Raw genomic sequence first — 20,327 nt, 5'->3', positions numbered from 1 at the left:
CATTTGTTCACTAAGTTATTTTTTAGGCTGCTTGTTTATTTTCTATCGTAATTGCTGACGAGCATTCCGTCGCAATATACGATTTTGGCACCCTGTTCTGTGTATTCGCAGTATGTCTAAATTTCTGTATACTAATACAATAAAATGACTTGATTTCATTTGATGTGATTATTTTGATTTCGCCTGTTGCTCGGCGACTGAAGGTAAAGGTCGCACACCGAAACCCTGCGTGATCAGTAAAATACTGGCGTTTACAGTGCCGCCCGCTGCTGTGTAGAGCGCGCGAGCGGCCGGCTTTGATCTGTAAGGACACCTGGCGGCAGTTGCTGTGTCCGAGATAGTGTGCCCCGGAGCATGCGCGGTGTTGCGTACTCCAGGGTAGCGTACCGTACTGCTGCCGAGAAGTAGCGGCGCCTGCCTATCGAAGCTCGACCGACATTACTTATTGGGTAGCGTGGCGTTGTCGGCGGGCTGCAGGCATCCGGTAGATCATGGCGAACAAGCAGGGGCGAGACGATTTGCTAGTGCGAAACTTGCACGGTTTATTCAAAGGTAGTTGAAAGAAAATAAGAAAAGCATGAAGTATGAAGTATCAAGTATGAAGTCTCTCAAAGTACATTTCGGAGCCCCTTATATAGGCTCTCTACAAGTTGTGGGCGGGATCTTGCTTCCGTCGAATGACACCTGACAGGCACGGAGAGAGGGCCCCTCCTCCTGCAATACCGAGCACGGGAAGGAGAAGTCGATCCTCTTTTCGACGAATCCGGGGAGAAGGTCGGGTGAATGAACTCTCCGGCGCCGTGGGGTCCGGCCAAGAGAAGGTGAGGGGATGAGGTAAGCACACACGATGCCACGACCATGAGAGGAGGGGAAGGGGATGAGGTCGCCCGTGGGCTCCGGCTCAGCGGGAAGGGTGAATGACCTCTCATGCGCCCGTGGGCTCCGGCTTAGGAGTAGGGTGAATGACCTCTAGCCACGTGGTGTCAGACGACAACCCTAACAGCGGCCTGACAGACACGCAGAACTGCTTTTGACGAGTGGCGACGTTGAAAAACGCTTTGCTTACCCTAATCTGCACCTGGTCTGAGGGAGCTTGCGGCAAACGTCATGGAATGAAGCGCATGGGCTGATAACGTGCGCCGGTCCTTTCGCAACAAATGAAGCGCATTCAAGGACTATTCTAGATAACAAAGGCGCTTACGAACATCACCTCCTGTCAAATGCAACAAGCGCAAGCTTACATGTTTATTAGGCCGCGCACGCTCCTGGGCACCCTATCGCGGACCCAGTAAACCGTCACCAGGTGTCGTTCCGCAGAGCATAGCCGACCCTTCGCGCGCTCTACACAGCAGTGGCCGGCACTTTACTCTGAGGCACAGCGATGTTTTAGGATGATGCAGCGGCTTAGCGGCCCTCTGAGGGGCTGATGAGAACGAGAACTTTTTTTCTAAGATCACCCGCATACATTATTTAAAAAATTAAATTCTGGGGTTTTACGTGCCAAAACCACTTTCTGATTATGAGGCACGCCGTAGTGGAGGACTCCGGAAATTTCGACCACCTGGGGTTCTTTAACGTGCACCTAAATCTAAGTACACGGGTGTTTTCGCATTTCGCCCCCATCGAAATGCGGCCGCCGTGGCCGGGATCCGATCCCGCGACCTGGTGATACATTATTTACTACGAGTGTTTGATTGACTTAACATATTGGCACCTCACAGACACCATCCAAAGAATTAGTTCTTGCAATATTTGTAGAAAACTCTGCTTTGCGGAAAGCTGCCCCACGGAGCGATGTTGTACATTCCGAAGCATACTTAGCGCAACTCGGTGGTACACTTCCTTCTGACGCTTATATTAACAAGGCTATGAGCACAAACAGTTTCCGCACATCGTTATTGTGACATCTTAACGAAAATAAATTTGAATTCGGACCTTTCGTATGCCAAGAGGGATCCTCTTCAAGGGACAATAGCTCAGACATAGTAGCGCAGTGGTGAAAAGCATAAGAATCCAGGCTATTGCTCGGGAGCAAATAAGAGACCTAGAAATAGGATCATCAGAATAGGATTAAAGTAGTGGGTGAAATTTCGATGACAACAATTTCAGGTTCAATAAGTGAATTTAAACATTCTGACTTCAGTCAGCCCATAGTGCAAGTCCGTGCATTTCATCCTGTCACTGACTTGCTCTCGCGCTTCAAATATATAAGGCCTATATAATTACTGACGTTCCAACTAGCTCGCTACTAAGCCTCGTCAGAGAACAGCTTGGCTTCACAAAAAGATATTCAATAATATATCGCAATGTAATCGATGAGCCTGCGGGAAAGTCTGAGTGGCATTCACAAACCCCCAAAAATTATTCGATTCAAAAGGGATGCCAGTCGTCATAGAACCATTGTGTAGAAAAGAAGTAGAAAACGTCTACATGAGTATCTTTGGAAATATGTTCAGGTATCCCACAGCTACCACAATTTTCTTTTCAGAAAGGGGTTAGGCAAGATGAGACAATTTTTTCAATGGTTTTTACTGCTTTCGTTTGAAAAAAGTATCATCGGGGAAGACCTCCGCAACGTGCTGTTTGCAGGTGACGTTGTCCTGTTGAGCAACGCTGGAGATGCCCTGAACAAATGGTCGAGGACTTGAACTGGCAAGGTCTGACGGTAGATTCGAGAATTCATATACGCAAGGCTAAAATAGTGCTCAATAGCCTGGAAAGAGAGCAGAAACTTGTGATAGATAGGCAGCCTCGAGAAGCTTTCCAAGAGTATATTTATCTATATATGTCAAATATAGTAACAGAAAACGCGGGCACGACAACATGGTTTCCAGACGAGTAATATTGGATTGGTGAGCATATGCCGGGTGCATCCTCCTAGGTCATGACGTGCAGATTTACCGGACACAAAAGTGCACAATCATTACAATCGACTGGGGTTGAAACATGGAGGACTAGAAATAGGCTTGAGGAAAAGCAACCGACCATGCAGCGAGCCATATGGAACGAAAAATGACAAAAACGTTGAGATAGAGGGAAATTATGGAATGGATCAGAGAGCAAACGGGTCAAGCTTATGTTCATGAATATTAACCAACTTGCTCAGCTGCAATCCTCGCTACAGCTTCCAACAGTGTTCCACTACTTCTAGCTCGTGCAACCCTATTCAGCGCGATAGATGTGCAAAGCAGGATAAGACACTGAATGCCCCAGCTGTCATTCCCGTGCCAATTTCAGCGTTTACGGTTTTGGTACGCTGGGAAACCCCATTTCTATTCTTCCAATCTCTCTTCTTTTCACATCTTCACAGACTTCCCGCGAAGGGTATATTCAACCGCAACTACTCTTTCTTTGCCCATGTCTCCAAGGTTACGGCTACAAACTACCTCCGTGTGGGTGCTATATATTTGTGTACTCCAGCAAAAATCAGCGCCATCGCTTCACCAACGAATGCTAAGTGCAGGACTCACCTCACGCCTGCAACTCATCACAGGCTCACGCGATGCACCCGTGATTGCGCAGCAGTCCATTAGTCCAGAATCATAGCAAGCACGTTATCCACGCCTCCTACATCTTCCCAACGTTGAATAAACACGGTGCGAATTGACCTTATCGAGGTGCATCTCAATTTACCCTCTCATTACGCCGCTCCTGATAGGAATCACCCTCGCTGTCCTTGCGCCGTCCGGCAAACACTATACCACTGCCGGGTGAGGGCCAATTAATGACACGACAGTCTCCGGCCGCACTGTCGATATCTCTAATGCAATGCGCGCACCGAGGCGCCAGTGAACCGAGTCAAATGACACTGATCGTGGCAGTATAATGACTCGGAAGGGCCTCAACCGGACCGAAGCTGCCCAGAGATGCGTGTTGGGTCTGTGGTTGCCGTTTGTCCAGCCACTTTGCCGAGGCTATATACACGCAGGCGCTCTGTTTCGAAATGCGGCGAAGGGAGATTTCCTACGATGAGTTGCGTCGCTGTTCCCGAGCCCAGCCGTTCGTGATCCGCCCAATAAGGCAGGCATGCGGCCGCGATCTTCGATGCGACATGCATAGCACTCGGGGGGAAGGGGACGCGCCACGCATGTCAAGAGAGAGAGAGAGAGAGAGAATCTAGGGATCAAACTATAGTTGCAGGCATACACGAACGGCAGCCAAATCTCCTTTCCGCGTTTATTCCCTTAGTTCGATCGGTGGGCTCACTCCGCTTCTCGTGAGGCCGAGAGACAAATTACCGAGCACGACCGAGGCGTCGTGGAAGAAAAAATGGGGGCCTCTTTCGGCTACTCTAACAAGGCTGGCCCGCGGGCGAAGTGCAAGAACCGAGAGAGGATACTACGTGAACGCCGCGTTTCGGCCGCGATTTCCGCCTCGCAAATACCGTGTGAACTGCCCTAAGGTTGCGTCGATCATGCTCTCAATTCGCTAAGCGTTTGATGCGCGCGTACGAGCTGCGGAAGAGTTGAGCGATTAGTGAAATTTTTTTCTTTTTCTTCTCAAGTATAGTGCCAGCGGGGCGGCCCCGAGCTCCCCCCCCCCTTCCTCTATTTCTTTAAAATGATGCTATAGCTTCAACAAGAGAATTCTCACGCGTGAGCTCAATTACGGTAACGAGACGACTCGCATATGAAGCAGACTGATGAAGAGGTAGCCCAAAGTCGCGCAGCAATAATACAAGTGTGATGAGCAAAGAACTGGAGTAGGGAGGGGGGAGGAGACTTGACTGCCAAAAAAGTGCGAAAAAGACAGTTAACAACCTAGCTAAGCAACCGGGAAAGGAAAGGAACAAAGGTTAAGAGTTCGTCGCAGTGATTGATTGCAGATTACGCTTCTTAAGACCGTGGTTAAGGCTACGCAATGCGAACGGGTCCCAAATTAAATGCGTGGATGGCGGCGGTTGCCATGGGTTAAGCTTTCGCAAGTGTGCTGTTAGGAGGACCGCACAAGAGCAAAGATAGAGCTCTAGGGCAGACAGTCAATCCGGTTCCGGCGTGGCGTCAGAAGCAAAAGTTTTGTTTATTATTTGTTTATGCATTTTTGTTCAAGATAAACTGCAGTTCAAGGATCAGGAAGGTGGACGTACAACAAGATACAAAAGCACATCGTGCAAGAAAATTTCAAGGACACGTGAAGAAAAAAGTGATAACCATAGCGAAAACACTATTTTAGTAAGACGTTAAAATACAGCGTAAATATAAAGCAAAGTGGTTCAATAACACGCTTTCAAGTGCTTTCACGTCATCAATCATTAGCAGACTTTCAGGCAACGCTTTCCATTGGGGGAAAGTGCGAGGAAAAAAAATGAAAGCTAAAAAAGCGTATCGAGAGCTAAATGCGGCGCTCTCTCAAGATTATGAGCGTTCCATCTTGGTCGTGATAAACGGGGGCGTAAGTATGAGTTGGGGCTGGTATCAAATTGATTCGATTAGAGAGCAATAAAAACAAAAATACTAGTCTAGCGATAGCTCTCCTCTTATCAAAAGAGAAAATGTTGTAAGTCCCGAGCTGAGTCAGTGAATCCTTGCGACGACAGGAGTTGAAAATGAAACGAACTTCCTTTCATCTAGATCTTTTTTTTTTATTAAATGTTTTTAAGGAGAGGTTGGTGCCCTTCTTTGAATCATTTCAAGTTTGTAAATGTCCTTTTTTCTTTTTATTGTTTCTTTTTTTAAGTACGGATCTCAAAACACGATCGCGTGTTCTTGTTGGGGACATCACGAGTCTATTATACGCGATAATTTTTATATGAGATGGGCCAGATAAATCTTTCTGTCGAAGAAACACAAATTTTCTTTAGGCGGTCACCCAAATTTTAATAACATGACTGGACCATGACAGATCATTAGTGATAGCAACCCCTAAATGTTTATGCTCATGAACTTAGTTTAGTAAACGCTCCGTAAGTTTGAAATCAAACGACAGATTACTTTTCTTTCTGGAGACCAGAAGAAAAACAGATTTGGTGTCCTTTAGCTTCATCGACAAAACCTGGCACCACTCTAGACCAGCCTAAAGGTTAGTCTGTAAGGATTCTTGGTCTTCCGGGGAAGCGACAGTTTTAGTGAGAATGCACACATCTGCAGTTAACCTGATGCCTACTGATGATGCGTCGATTGTTGTCATAATATCATCTGTACATAGATGATGAAGTGCGCGGCCAAGAACACTCCCTTGGGAACTCCAGATGATACCTGATCGAAGACCCCAGATGGTCAGCCCTGCGCTTAAAGAAACTGAAATAGGTTTGAGAAGAATAAATCCACTTGACAAGAGTTAGCGGAAAACCAATATTCTCTGGTTTTAGTACAGTTCTACTGCATAAAACGCGATCAAATGCCTCATTGAATTCTACGAGAAGAAAGGGGGTTAAACGAGGGGCCCGGTCTTTATTAATCGTACCATAAGGAGCCAACAAACAGACACCAAGGAAAGCGCAGGGGAAATTACTTGTACTTACTAAGTGAATTAAAGAAATGATAAATAAATGGAATTGAAAGTGGGTGAAAAAAAAAACAACGTGGAGAACGAACCCACGTCTTCGCATTACGCGTGCGATGCTCTGCCAAAGGAACTACCACGGCGCCGTTTTCCCATCCACTTTCTGGGATATTTATGTGCTACTTCTAGAACTAACCCTTTATAATTTCTTTAATTCAATTAGTAAGTATGTTGTGCTTGGTGTCCTTGTTTGTTAGCTTCTTATGAAATGAAATCTAGAAATGACACAATGCAATTGGAAATCAAATGTTTCATAAGCTTGGAGACAGAGTATGTCAATGAAATTAGTCGGTAGCTAGAAGCCAATCATTTGGAACGTAGCCTTCAGGATAAGATAATCTGAACAGGTGGGTTAGGATATGTGCTGTCTGTTCGGCACAGCGGGGCAGAAACATAATTGGAATTTCATCCGGACTAACAGAACATTTAGTTTTTAGGTTAATAATCATATAAAGTACGCCTTCGTGGCTTATAAAATCTGCAGAAAGAGTTAGAAGACAAGAGTTGAATATGACGGTGTACTGATCTGGTGAAAAGACGGAGTGAAAGTAGACAGTAAACTGAATTGGTCATGTTGGTTCAGTATTATGTGGCCATTAACCGTCATCTAGTCAACTTTCTTGTCAGGATCATTTAGGTAGCACCAGAATTTGTCAGGGTTATTCTTTAAACAGTTTGACAGGCACTGCGAAGATCTCGCAGTGTTAACAATGCTGATATTAACGTGATCAAATATTTAGACAGTATATAAACCCCTACACAACTACAAAATACTACTTTGAGTCTAAGGATTGATACAAGTTCCCCTTGTGGGCATATACATAACACATAGAGAAGCCCAGCTCACAACAGTTATGATTTGAGGCCATATGTTCATATATGTTCTCTATGACACCTATGCACATGTGGATGTATATGGACCCATACTTCGTAAACTGTAGATATACAGGGTGTAAGGACCAGAAGGTTATCTCTGTTCCTGTTCCGACTAAGCAAATTGTCGTAAGAAAGAGGCCATCTAAGAGACGTGTACCGTGCAGGGCTCCCATCACACGACACGTATTTTTGGTCTAGCTCGTTTGCCATGGCTTCGTAATGGTGCCTGAGAACAGGAAAGGCAAAATGAGACAGCAAGACGACGACAAGGCCGCCTGGTAGTGGTCTTACTCCCTTGTTCATCGCGTACTCTGTCGCAAATTTGCAAGTCACATCCGGCGTGAAGAGTCAATAACTGAGATGGGAAAGCAACGAGAATACATAGCCATTTGCCACAGGTGACAGTGGATTGGGAGAACAAAAGTATTACAAAGGGCCATTCAAGGAATCTATTATGAACCATCCCGAAGTAGCGTTAGGTAACCTAAAGACAACGACAACCATGTTGGGGAAGGGTACCTGAACATTCTTCGTACCTTCTTATTTTTCAATTATAACATTTTCTTGTTGTCAGGACATCCTTGTCTGCGTGATGACGATCGTTTTTTGGCATGTCGTACGCATCGAGAACGGAAAGAAGCCACAACTACTGCTCCGTAAAAGTGACCACCTACCTCGCAATTCGAAGAGTGTACGTGCAGGCACGAAACATTTACGAAATGCCCTAAAGGCTCTACATACATTAATCGTGCTCATCTCGTCGACGATTTCCTCACCGCAACGAAACACTTAGGCCGCCGTCACCACATTTTTGTTCCCTCTGATGTGCAACGCGTGACTGCTATCTTCTACTAGAGTCATCCTCATCAGGGCTCGATCAAATTAGATGGCCACGGCTAAAGGCCATTCCCGTGTGTCTTGACATCGTGGGAACGTACTTCTAAGGATAGAGAGAGAGGGGGCGGAGAGGCGGAGGAAGGAGGAGCGAGAATAAAGTGATTTAAGTGCCTTAATCGTTTTATGTTGTAAACTACACCCCCCCCCCCCCCCCCCCCGGTGGCTATATCCCCCACCGTTCGACTCGTTCACCCGTGAATTCAGTTCTGCGGGAAGAAAAAAAAAGGCTTCGAGATAAATGGCGGGCTTCCTTGGCTCACATGTCGACGCTTGACGCTTGGGGCTGCTGCCCTTACGACACGGCCTTCCCCTTTGTCTTTCCCTTACTTGCACTGATGATCATCTCCATTCCTCCTCCTTGCTCTTCCTCAATTAATTTATCACTCTTCGCTGACAAATTAATCCTCGCCTCACGCTTCTACTTCGCCTCCGAGGCATTTCGCTCTTTTGAAACGCGCCGCTCGTTTCGCAACAACCGGTGTGGCTCGTCTACATTGCTAGCATGTGTGTGCTAGTGCAATGTCCAGTTTCGCATTTATTCCCTTACACCCTCCTGTCTTCTTTTTTCAATTCATATGACCGAACGTCAAACCGTTTATACGCTCTCTAGGCACAGGTAATGTGTATAAGCTGTACGGTTTTGTTGATGCGTGCACAGTGTATTTATTTATTTATTTGTACTCCTTTACAACCCAAGTGTATGTATATAAATTGTTATGCTCTAGAAATATCAGTGTAATTTACCTCGTGTATGCGTGCATTATTAGTAATGAGATGCCTGCCCGAAGCACGTATTTCAATGTCCAGCTGTCGACTGCTGCCAAAGAAGCGGGCGGCCACCTCCGTCAAGCTGCACATTGCAGTAGCTTTTATGCGGCTGCTACCTCCTCTTAATCAAGGAAGAAATAAAGTTGAATTGAATTGAATTGAACTGAATACTTGCTAGCATTAATCAACGTTTTTTTTTCTTTCAAGTTGTACACTGCTCGCCTGTGCATGCACGTATACGGTACAGACGTTTCAAGGGACCTCTACACTTTATGTCGTGTGTTCATCGCCGAAAGCTCTAAGATCAGACATCCTTTTCTATGCGAATTTATTTGTCAACTCTATGCCCCCTTTGTTCTTTCTGAGTTTCTGCCCGCCAAGTGATGTTACGACCTCGTAGATAGCGCCACAAGGCTATCTCACGCACACGCACTATATATACGTGCGATGGCGCAGTGACATATGACATGATGACGCTGCGTATGCCTATCCTATCATGATGATTATGATGACGATGCCAATGCCCATGATGGTCATGATGACGGAGATGGTGATGACGCGTGACGGTTCCCGTGGTGATGATGATTAGGGTGATGCTATAATGCCCGGGGCGACGACGAGGCTTCAGAAGAGCCCTAACTCAAATCCGCACGCAGTGATATCGGCAGCAGCAGATAGACGAGTTCTACAAAGTTTTTCTTTCGCCTGGAAAGCGCGGTGTCAGTAAAGTACGAAGCGTCCGACTGTTGACTAAGAGAATGAGTAACACAAATACATCACAAATATGACGCTCACAAATACAATCAGCATTTTGGAAAACAAGAAACTGATACTCCCACTTATTTAAGCTAAATTCCAAATTAAAGACCTGAAACTGCGGAGTGGTTTATCAGGGACGTCCGATTAACTTTAGACAACCCAAGTACTTCGACGTGCGCGTAACTTTTGCACACGAGCCCTTTTGCAGTTTACCGTTATCGAAATAGGCCGTCGCGGCCCGGTGTCGAACGCGCAACCTCGCACTGCGTAGTAGGCTGCCATAGCTGCCGAGGCAACGCGGCCAGTTCAACTGGCTGTACTCTGCACGCGAGTAGTCAGACACGTGAAATGCGCAAAGAATGGAGCACCGGGTTAGAATCTCGCACTTGCGAAGCTCAGAGTCGGCTAGATTGCCACAAACGTTCGTAATCAAAATGCCTACTACGATGCTCCAACTTTTATAAAATAACACACACGCCGAAGCGCGTCCTATATATGCCAGTCCAAATATTCTCGCTTCCTTCTTTATCCCGTGTAGGTGCCAACTCATTCTGTCCATTGGACTTTCAGTTCGGCGACATTTCTTTCAACTTGAGAGTCAAGGAAAGCGCATACTGCTCCCGAACGTATCTTAAAAATTTTGAGTTCTTTGGTGACTTTGGTCAAGTTTACAGAACGTGGACTTTATGCGAGAACTCTCGACAGGAACGTCAGATGTGAGAAAATCAACTGTTCTATGTCTAGCGTACTCGGGAATGGTCTATCAAGTCATACTCTTTTTTAAGTATGGCGAATGTAAAACACTGCACAGAACAATGAAATAAGCCAGCTCAAATATGATGACACACTGACACACAAAGCAAACTCCGAACCATCTACCTTCAAACTCGTTTTGCTAAAGTACTTTAAATATATTCTATTCAAATTCGCAGCACAGATCGCAATCGAAAGCGCTTCAAAATGCGTGTGACGAGGTTAAAATATTATTATTTTCACTGTAGCGCTATTGCTCTTTATGCACTATGTTGGTTTACACTATAAAGCATGCAGCGCCCGAATTATTTATTTACCATTCCCCACAATTGATGCCTACGATTACTTAACCCCCATCGTCCAAGTAGTTCAATCCATGGCCGCCAAGCACAGTGCAGAACGAAGCAGTGAGCGAACTTAAACGCTTCTTTGGAAACAACGGTATACATGATTAAGGTTTATTGCACCAGGGCACCGTGCGGAATTGTGAATCAATGTATCATTCGTGTGCCACCGTCAACATCGGCGGACTCTGCTTCAACTGCAACTTTTTCTCGGAAGACTACCACTCGCTCGCTACATTTTCTTCTCTTTTATTAAAATAGTGACAAGTGCACAAAATATCTATTTGGGAACGTAAGACGTTTTAAGTCTGTCTGTCTATCTGTTTTTTTCTATTCTGTCTGTCTGTCCCTCCGTCTGTCCGTCCGTCCGTACTCTTATGGCGGCGGGGCTGGCGACGCCTACCAACTGCTGGGTATATGCTCATGTTGGCGTTGGCAGCGTTTTCTTATAATTTTCTCTCCTAATAATCAATAACCGAGTGAAACGGAGTAGCCGCTGCCAGCATACGACGACAAAGACTCCATTTATTAATTTTCTTCTCAATAAAGGAAAAAAAAAACCGCCTCAGTATAGCGGCAACCCTGTCACGTGCAATGCGACAAAGATTACTTTTCCAATTCCTTCTAACCGTACGCGAATCACAACCGCCAGCCCGCAATCCCATGGGAAATCGCGAACGGCATGCAAAAAGGAGGGACGAGCGAAGAAAAGCGCACGGAGCGCTGCTGGCAGATGAAACGTGCGATAAGAGCCCATTGTGTGGCACAGGCCTGCAGGGACTATACCCACCCGGAAACCCAATATTACGTCTGATTCTTAATTCTTAAAACGAAGGACGTTTAAGTTAGGGACCCCTTTTGTTTCGCACTATCCTGCGCGCCCTTCGAGTCGCGTTTTGCCGTAAAGTCGTCTGCCGGGCCCCGCGCCTCTTGAATAAACAAGATTCTGGCTGCGTGCCTGTCGCGATTCTGCCGCGTCGCTTTTACGAGCGAAGCGCCCACCGCGGGTCTACTAGCCGCGGACATCTTTTATTCATCAGCTCATATCGTCTGAATCGGCACTTAGAAGTCTTCGTCACATCATTCCGACGGTGACGAAGGCTCCTTTAGCAAAATTAGAAATCCCTAGAGCGTACAGGTTTAAGAACGAAAGCGACCTCCAACTCGGCCCGTGCTTGGGCGTCGACACACGGAGAAAAAAAAAAGAAAGAAGAAAATGTTTGTCTGGTGAGGCCACCTCCTGTACGTGCTGAGAGTCGTAAGCGTTCTTTTTCAGCTAGTAAGTGAAGCTTTTTTCCATATTTGGCGTGGAGAATGAAACTTAAGAAGCCGATAAGCTCTCGCATCACCAGATGTGTTGTGGAAAGAACAGGAGGGTTTTGTATACAGCGCCTTTGTGCGTATTTTCAGCAGGTCGACTTCATCGGTGAGACACGGCGACATTACGTTGCTGATAAACATTGCGACCAAAAGGAAAAGGGGCAAGTCAAGTAAGCTCGATGGCATGCGGCAGAATACTATGTAGTACAAGATTCCCGCCAACTTTGGTCACTGGGTAGTCCATGGTCTAATGGACAGAGGATCGGGGTGCTGTGCTTAGGGAACCGCGTTCGAAAGCAACGGTTGGACCAATTTAATAATAATAATATTTGGGGTTTTACGTGCCAAAACCACTTTCTGATTATGAGGCACGCCGTAGTGGAGGACTCCGGAAATTTTGACCACCTGGGGTTCTTTAACGTGCACCTAAATCTAAGCACACGGGCGTTTTCGCATTTCGCCCCCATCGAAATGCGGCCGCCGTGGCCGGGATTCGATCCCGCGACCTCGTGCTCAGCAGCCCAACACCATAGCCACTGAGCAACCACGGCGGGTGTGGACCAATTTGGGTCACTAGGTATGTGTCGCTGGGCATGTGTAGCTCTTCAACGAACCTCTTTCACGCCAGCTTGGGTGGAATCGCGAATACTAACCTTAACGTAAAATAAACATATAGTTGCTCACAATATGACGACACAGAAGATCTATTGTCTATACACATTACATGCGTGGAGTTTTCAGGCCTCGTGCCAATATATTTCATTCAGTCTGTATAATGCCACATTTATACTGACTGCTGTAATACATCTGCCGCATATGTATTCTTTGCATTATTACACCACTCTTGTGATAAATGTACATTGCAAGCATTTTTTTAAAATTTACGATACTGTTGGCCACGAGACCGTTACAGCGTGGGTTTAAGGCAACAGAAGTGTAAACTGCATGTTCCAACGATAACGTTACGTCAATAAAGTTACAGCCATAGAAAGCAAGTACAACTTTATAAACTGAGCGATAGTATAACACTTTGACATTCAAAATTCGCACTTCACATTCATGCAAAATACTTGAATTCATATTACAGAGCTCAGAGTACTAAACAATTTTTTTAAATAAGGTAGAAAGCATGTGCAATATATACATGAGTGCCAACAATATATATTCAGGTTTGTAATGACGTGATTATGTATTACTTAAAGGAAGCCGCCGTCATGCAATGCAGAAGCGATGATGGCAAGGTATTCAAAGTTAAGTAGTTTTGAATAAAGTTTCTATTTGTCTAGATTGCCCAGTCACGCCCGCAAGCCGTACAGACTTGTACATATGGGATATAGAAAATATATATGCGCTTTTTTTTAGGCTAAGCTGTTTCTGTTATCTTATTCGGAAGATGCAGAGAGAGTCGAAAGAAACAAAAAGAGCAGGAAGGATAACAAAAACAAGAAATCAGGTTCGATACCCCACACTGGAGTATGTGGGAGGGACAAAGATAATATATATATATATATATATATATATATATAGAGAGAGAGAGAGAGAGAGAGAGAGCCTATACACGCGACCACAGACGTTCACAGAACAGGATAATGGTTAGCACTTTAGGCAATGCGGATGTTGCTTGAGTAAATTCGTTGTCCTTGAATATATATATATATATGAGCGACTGGGAATAATGCTTACGCATTATCTAACGAGTCTCAATAGGGAGTTTCTACAGTACCTTTTCTTCCTCTTCCTTTCTTGCGCCATGACACATGTACAGCGGCGGATATGCGCCTTCTGCATTGGATGATTAGCCACGGTGAGTGACGCAAATTGCACTGCGAAGAGGAATTTGTGCGTGTGACCAGGGCTCTCTGGCTGGGAGCCCCTAACTTCTTCGACAGGGAGGACGCACGCCATTGAAGTATCAGCTGTTCTCAGGGGTAGGGTGGGAGGGGGGGGCTTGCAGCGCCGTGATACATTGCGGAGATGATCGTCAGCCCGTGAAGTATACGCTACGCATGTTTGTTTGCAATGGGCAAACCTGCAGGTGAGGGGCCCTTTAGGAATTGCAACATCGTTGTTATCGCTTAAGGATTGAAAACCGTCGCAGCAGAGAGCTCCCGAAAAAGAAATGCAAATCGACGAATTGAGGGTAATGTGTTGAATGTGCGGGCGATAGATAGATAGATAGATAGATATATAGATAGATAGATAGATAGATAGATAGATAGATAGATAGATAGATAGATAGATAGATAGATAGATAGATAGATATCTATCTATCTATCTATCTATCTATCTATCTATCTATCTATCTATCTATCTATCTATCTATCTATCTATATCTATCTATCTATTTGACGAATGTGGACTATATATGCACAGCGCGTTGTCGAAATACATACGCTCTAGTCCCGGTCGAATAATTTCTTTAGTGGTTGATACATCCGCGATACATCCTGCCGCAGTAAAGTGGCAAGGATCAACAAGCGCCCGCTATACAAGAGCTAGACCATTGTGCCGCTCTTTTAACCTACCAAGTTACGCGAGGGATAAACGTTCCAGAATGCATGCAGAGTCGCGCGACGGGCTTAAAAGACGCGCTTGACAATCCTTCCGGCATACCTTGGGTCCCGGCCAGTTTTCTCGCCGCGCAAGAGACAAGCCATCGCCGTCCGCGTATCGCTTATTTACGATATACCCGATCTCGGGCACGAAGTTCCGCATGCAATCGCGAGAAGGTCCGGTGCGCTTAAGTTTTACCTTGAAAGCCTTATACGGCACACGCACACGAACGCATACACAAAGGAACACAACAGATCCCATTCAGCACGCACGCCATCGGTGCTAGATGCCGTTAGGGGAAGAGCAATGACAAACAGCTAGGTAACGACCTAAAGGTAACGGCTGATAGTTGACCCGAGGAGGCAATGGTAGACAGTTTTCTTTTTCTTTTTTGACGCAGGTAAGCAGTTGCAATAGAATCTCTAAACATGCTGTTTGTGAACGAATGGAGGCTATTCAGTCCGCCCGAGAGTCGGCTTCTAGCACCGTCTGGGGCCAAACGTGCTCCAGTGATAAAAGTGGCAAATGTTGATCGCGTATCACTATAAATAATGCCGACATGCCTTTTCAACATTTGGTATGCCTGCGGCAAGCAAACAACTGTGTTCTATTCATCTTGGCAAATGGACGAGATAAGCTCGCCACTGCCCCTAGAGAAGCAAGCGAGGGCTCCGACTGTAAATTCTAGCCTTCTGCGATTACGCATATCCTGCGGTGTATATTTATCTTGTTTCCAGTTTAGTGTCGCAGTAACTAAAAGCACTAAACGCTCCGGGAGGTAAGGGGGTGTCGAACGCGCACTACCGCCAATAGGTTTGCTGCTGACGTTCTTCGGTTGTTGAAGCGAATGCAAAAAAAAAAAAAGAGGGCGAGAAACGAGGAACAGAAATAAGACATCAGCAATGCGCCCAAGTATAGGACTCGGCCTTCAGCGCGGACACTAGTCTTAAGGGCGGGCTCGAAATATTCGCCGACTCGATTCTCGTCGCCCTTGTCATCTCTGCCTGCTTGAGTCGACAACCGAAAGGAACAGACACGAGACAAGAAAAAAAAAAGAAAATCCCGCCGGCACGTACACGCGCGAAGCAAGAGCCCGCGCTCGCATAAGAGCGGTCGAGGAAGCCAGTCGCCTCTTGGGACAGGGTCCCACAACGCAGAGAGATCCAGTCGAGGACATAAAGATGCAAATGCGTCTCTCCTGCGCACACACACGAGAATGCGCCCAGCAGGCCGTCGTGCGGGCTGCTCGCTCTCTTCTCACCGGAGTAAAGGGGGTGGGGGGGAAGAGGGGTCGACGACGATGACGACGACGCCGTGCGCGTGCGGCCCACGCGGTGGTGGTGGCGGGCGGACGCCGTCAACGGCGGCGCTCGACCTTCCTCCCCCGCCCGGTCAGGCAGGCGCCTTGGGCTCGTCCCCTGGAGACGGGAGAGCAGGAACGGCCCTCGAAGAGACGCGTCACTCGTCGCGGTGCTTCGAGTGACACGTTACCCTATAGCGGCGTCCCACCTGTAATCTGTTTTACACGCCCGCGTGGTCCCGTGCGCTGTCGCGTAAGAGAGGAAGCCGCTACAAAGCGGGCCAACAAAACAGCCTTGCGGGAAAAATTCGTTGGCGTAAAATCAGCCTATCTCGTTCCTAAAGCAATGCGTTTTACTTTGAAGATCTTTGGAGAAGGGTCGACCATGGTGAGGCGGAGAAGATGGGTGCCACAACTGGCACTCGGTTAGATCGCCATGCTACCGTTCCTTTTTTATTTAAACGAAAATATATATGGATGGGCTTTCGCGAACGGTTGTTCGCTGCAAAGGGTGCTTCTCCTTTCGGTCACGGTGTTGGCATGTTGCTTGTTGAAGATCAGGACTACGGTCCTCTATTGAAGATGATGATCATGATGATGATCATGATCATTTAATTAAAACACGACACGTGCCCACAACGCCAGAATGTCCCCTTGTGCCAAAACTTGTTGCTTTCTTCGGTGTATACAGGCTTTATTTGTATTGCCTAACTACTATACCTCCGATCGGGTGGTTTCATAACGTCAAGGCTCGATGACCTCACGCTCTTTCACGCCTAATAGTGCATGCTTATTTGTGCACCTTAGTACTAGAACGCTGGCTTACTTCGTTCCTGAGTGTTGAAGACTTGTTCGGTAATGGTGTCATGTATAGGCTTCTTTAGAGCAAGGACTGCCTGCATGCCTTTCTTTTTTTATCACAAGGAGAAAAAAAAATGTTTGCATTATTTTGTGCCTAGACCTTAGGATATTGGCCTGTTTCCTTTGCTGCAGTAAAAAGCTTTTCCTTCGGTTCCTCGAACGAATGAATGAATGAAACCTCTATTTTAAGGAAGGGGATGGCTCTCGGCCGCTGTTGGGGATTAGGTGGGAAAGAAATCTAGGTTGCCGGATTGTTGGCTGAGGCACATCTTCATCTGAGTCTTGTCCTCGATCTTGCCCTTTATGCAGGCTCTGGTATTGCTGTGTGTATGGTCAGTTCAAACGCTCTTGCATGGGCTGGTCGACCCCTCCTACACTACTCGAAACAGGCCCCTTTGTCTGCCACATGTCGCGATGGCTTTCTGCGTTTCAGAGTTAGTTTGTATTCGATTTTCCCGAGTTCTACTGTTTGTGCAGTAAGTGTTGAATGTTGGATCTCCTTTGTGAAAAAGCTGTGCAGCTCCAAATGAGGTGTCGCAAGTCTGTTCTACATGGCTCCTGACAACGTGTGCACCGCACTCTAAGAAGAATTCCGGGGAAAACGGGAGCAACTGGGCAGTTCGTCCTAAAAAGGGCGCTTTCGTCCCTCAAGGGAGTAACTGCATGGATGTGCGTGTCGTGTGCAAATTTTGGAGAGTAAGTGTTTAGTCCCAGGTCAGAAAGAGAGCAACGGGAGGACGAACGGCAACAGTTACTCCCCATGCGCTCCGCTGTTTTCGTCCATGTCGTGGAGTGATGCGGCAAAAACTGTATTGTCTATAAATCGTGAATAGTTCGAAGTTAGTGCGCTGTCTATTGAACTACATGCAAAGCAGCACTTTGCCTCTTCGTGAGAAAATTGCGTGAAATTTAAAGTTGGAATGTGAAGAGCCATCCTTCGTGGGCTCATAAGTGAGCGATACACATTAAACGCGCAAGTCATTGATAGACTGCCAGATTGTGCTGGTCGATAGTACCTAAGTTCATTCCGTTCCAAGGAGATTACGAACTTAACTGAAGTGGTGTGTTGCTCAAACGGGACACACTAAGCGACAGAGCAATTGTCCGTCTCTGTCGTCTTAGGTGCCCCGTTTGAGCTCGCATATACACGTTTACATCGCGTAGTGCCTAAGTTTAAAGCACCCTGAGAATACTCGGGCAGATTTCTTTTCGCACTCGCTTATGGTTGCAGGTACACTCAACGTTACACTCTCCCCGCACAGCATACACAAAATGCCGAGTCGCTTTTACATTGCTACACCTCTATGCCAATGCTTAACTTGTCTCAATTTCCTACCCCGTCAAGCAATCTCGACAAAGAAGAAGAAGAAGAAGAAGAAGAAGCCGTGTGGAACGGCTGTGCTCTAAAATGCTCTCTGCTGGAAACAGCGTATCGGCCCCAGGCCGAGGATCGTCGACCCCGTTTTTGAACGAAGATGCAAGCTACAAAGTTGTCCTCCCGCGTCTACCAACCGGTAACGATGTTTTGAATTCTATTTTCCTTCATGCGGACTTGAGTGGCCGGCCATACCGTGCTCCCGACTTCCGAGACGCTCTGCTTGAGGTAGTGAATACTTCAGATATTGTAGGTGTCGGACAGTATCAAATGAGCCATGTATGGATGGTTACTTGCGCTAGTAGTGCGGCAAAACAGACTCTCGTCGCCTGTGGTGAGCTCCGTGTCAAAGGGCTGAAGTGCATGGTGATAGATCCGGAGACTAAAAACATCAAGCTTAAATTACTATGGCTTCCACCTCACCTTGAACCACGACGCGTTGAAGAGGCGTTCCAGGCCTATGGTCAGGTGAAGTCGGTGGAGAGAGAAGCATGGAGGTGCACTGGCATGGAACAGGGGGTGACAACAAACCGGGAGGTTTCCTTGGTGCTCAAGGACAATATCACCGTAACCTCAATACCGCACATTATGTCCATTTATGGACACCAGTGCCTCGTACTTATCCCCGGTAGGCCTCCTCTGTGCCTTCGTTGCAAGCGCGTGGGACACGTTCGACGACAATGCAGAACACCGAGATGCTTACAGTGCCATCGATTTGGTCACTCAGCGGACGCCTGCGTGTCCACCTACGCCAATAAGCTTCGTTCTGGGCAATATAGCGCAGACGAGCCACAACTGGACCACCTCATGGATTCTACAGAGGTAGTAGATGCCACCGGAGAGACTACAGGTGGCTTTAGGGACGAGGACCAGGAGCCCTTGAAGCCAATGCCAACCAGTCATAACAGCTCAAGTAATACTAGCGAAGCTTCCGGCGAGGATGACTCAGTTTGCCCACCTGGCCTAGCAAGCCTTAAAGACAAGCCCCCTGATGACAAGGTAGAGGAGGAAGAGGCGATGGACATCAGTAGGGCCAGGAAACGTCCGGCACCATGCAACGACGAAGCAACAGAATGTGCACTACAGGCGCCCGAGAAAGTGTCTCCTAGTGCTCAGCAAACTCCCTCTCCTGGTGATAATGTGCCCCGCCGGTTATATCAGCGTAGTCAGGAGAGTGGCACAAAGAAGTCCAAAGGGAGCAAGACCACAGATTTACCTGTGGCCAAGGGCAATGAAATACAAAAGCTTTAGGTGAGCAAAATGGCTACCGCCTTCACCCTCCCCTTATGTGTAGCGACACTCAACGTACGTGGGCTGAGGAATATAAGGCGTCAGCAGCAATTACTACACGTGCTTAGGCAGCATGAAGTTGATGTTGGTGCAGTGCAAGAGACAAAGATATCGTCTGCTGGTGATGTCAACCTTGCGCTGCAAACTTTTCAACCTGATTACGAGGTGTGTATTAGCCAAGCATGTGGTGCTTCCGCTGGATGCTTTTTGTTAGTCAGAAAGCAGTTAAATCATTCTTCATTGTCGCTGCGTGTTGATGGGGAAGGCCGCCTTATATGCTGTGACCTCTCTTTTCATTCCCGTAATTGGCGATTTATTTGCGTTTATGCTCCCTCAAAAGTGAGTGACAGGAAGGCTTTCTTCCTCTCACTTGCTCCGCTCCTAGATACTGACAGAGATTTGGTACTGTTGGGAGACTTCAACTGTGTTTGTCATTCCAGAGACCACTCATACCTAACTAATCGTTATGATGCAAGTGCTGTTTTCCTGCATCAGTTAACGGAAGTTCACAATCTAATAGACGTGAGCGCCTACACACCATCTTGGGTGCGGTTCACGCACTTTCAAGGCGTCTCCCATGCTCGACTCGATCGTATGTATGTTTCGACGAGTCTCTGGTCTAACATTCACAACTACGCCGTGAAGCCTGTATTTTTCACAGACCACTGTTTAGTAGCTGTTTCATGGGGTCCCCGAAAATTCCGCAGGTTTGCTCCAAACTGGGAACTGT

The 20,327-nt window shown here is 46.8% G+C and overlaps 1 protein-coding gene across 1 annotated transcript; it reads left to right on the top strand.

Moving 5' to 3' along the window:
- The first annotated feature begins 18,314 nt into the window (after positions 1-18,314).
- LOC142586305 (uncharacterized) lies at positions 18,315-19,558 on the top strand. Its single transcript, XM_075697549.1, has one exon. The coding sequence runs from the start codon at positions 18,341-18,343 to the stop codon at positions 19,556-19,558; it is 1,218 nt and encodes a 405-aa protein (XP_075553664.1). The 5' UTR covers positions 18,315-18,340.
- The last annotated feature ends 769 nt before the right edge of the window (positions 19,559-20,327 follow it).

Source organism: Dermacentor variabilis, chromosome 6, assembly GCF_050947875.1.
Source record: "Dermacentor variabilis isolate Ectoservices chromosome 6, ASM5094787v1, whole genome shotgun sequence".
NCBI lineage: Eukaryota > Metazoa > Arthropoda > Arachnida > Ixodida > Ixodidae > Dermacentor > Dermacentor variabilis.
This window is presented reverse-complemented; position numbering and strand designations above follow the sequence as displayed.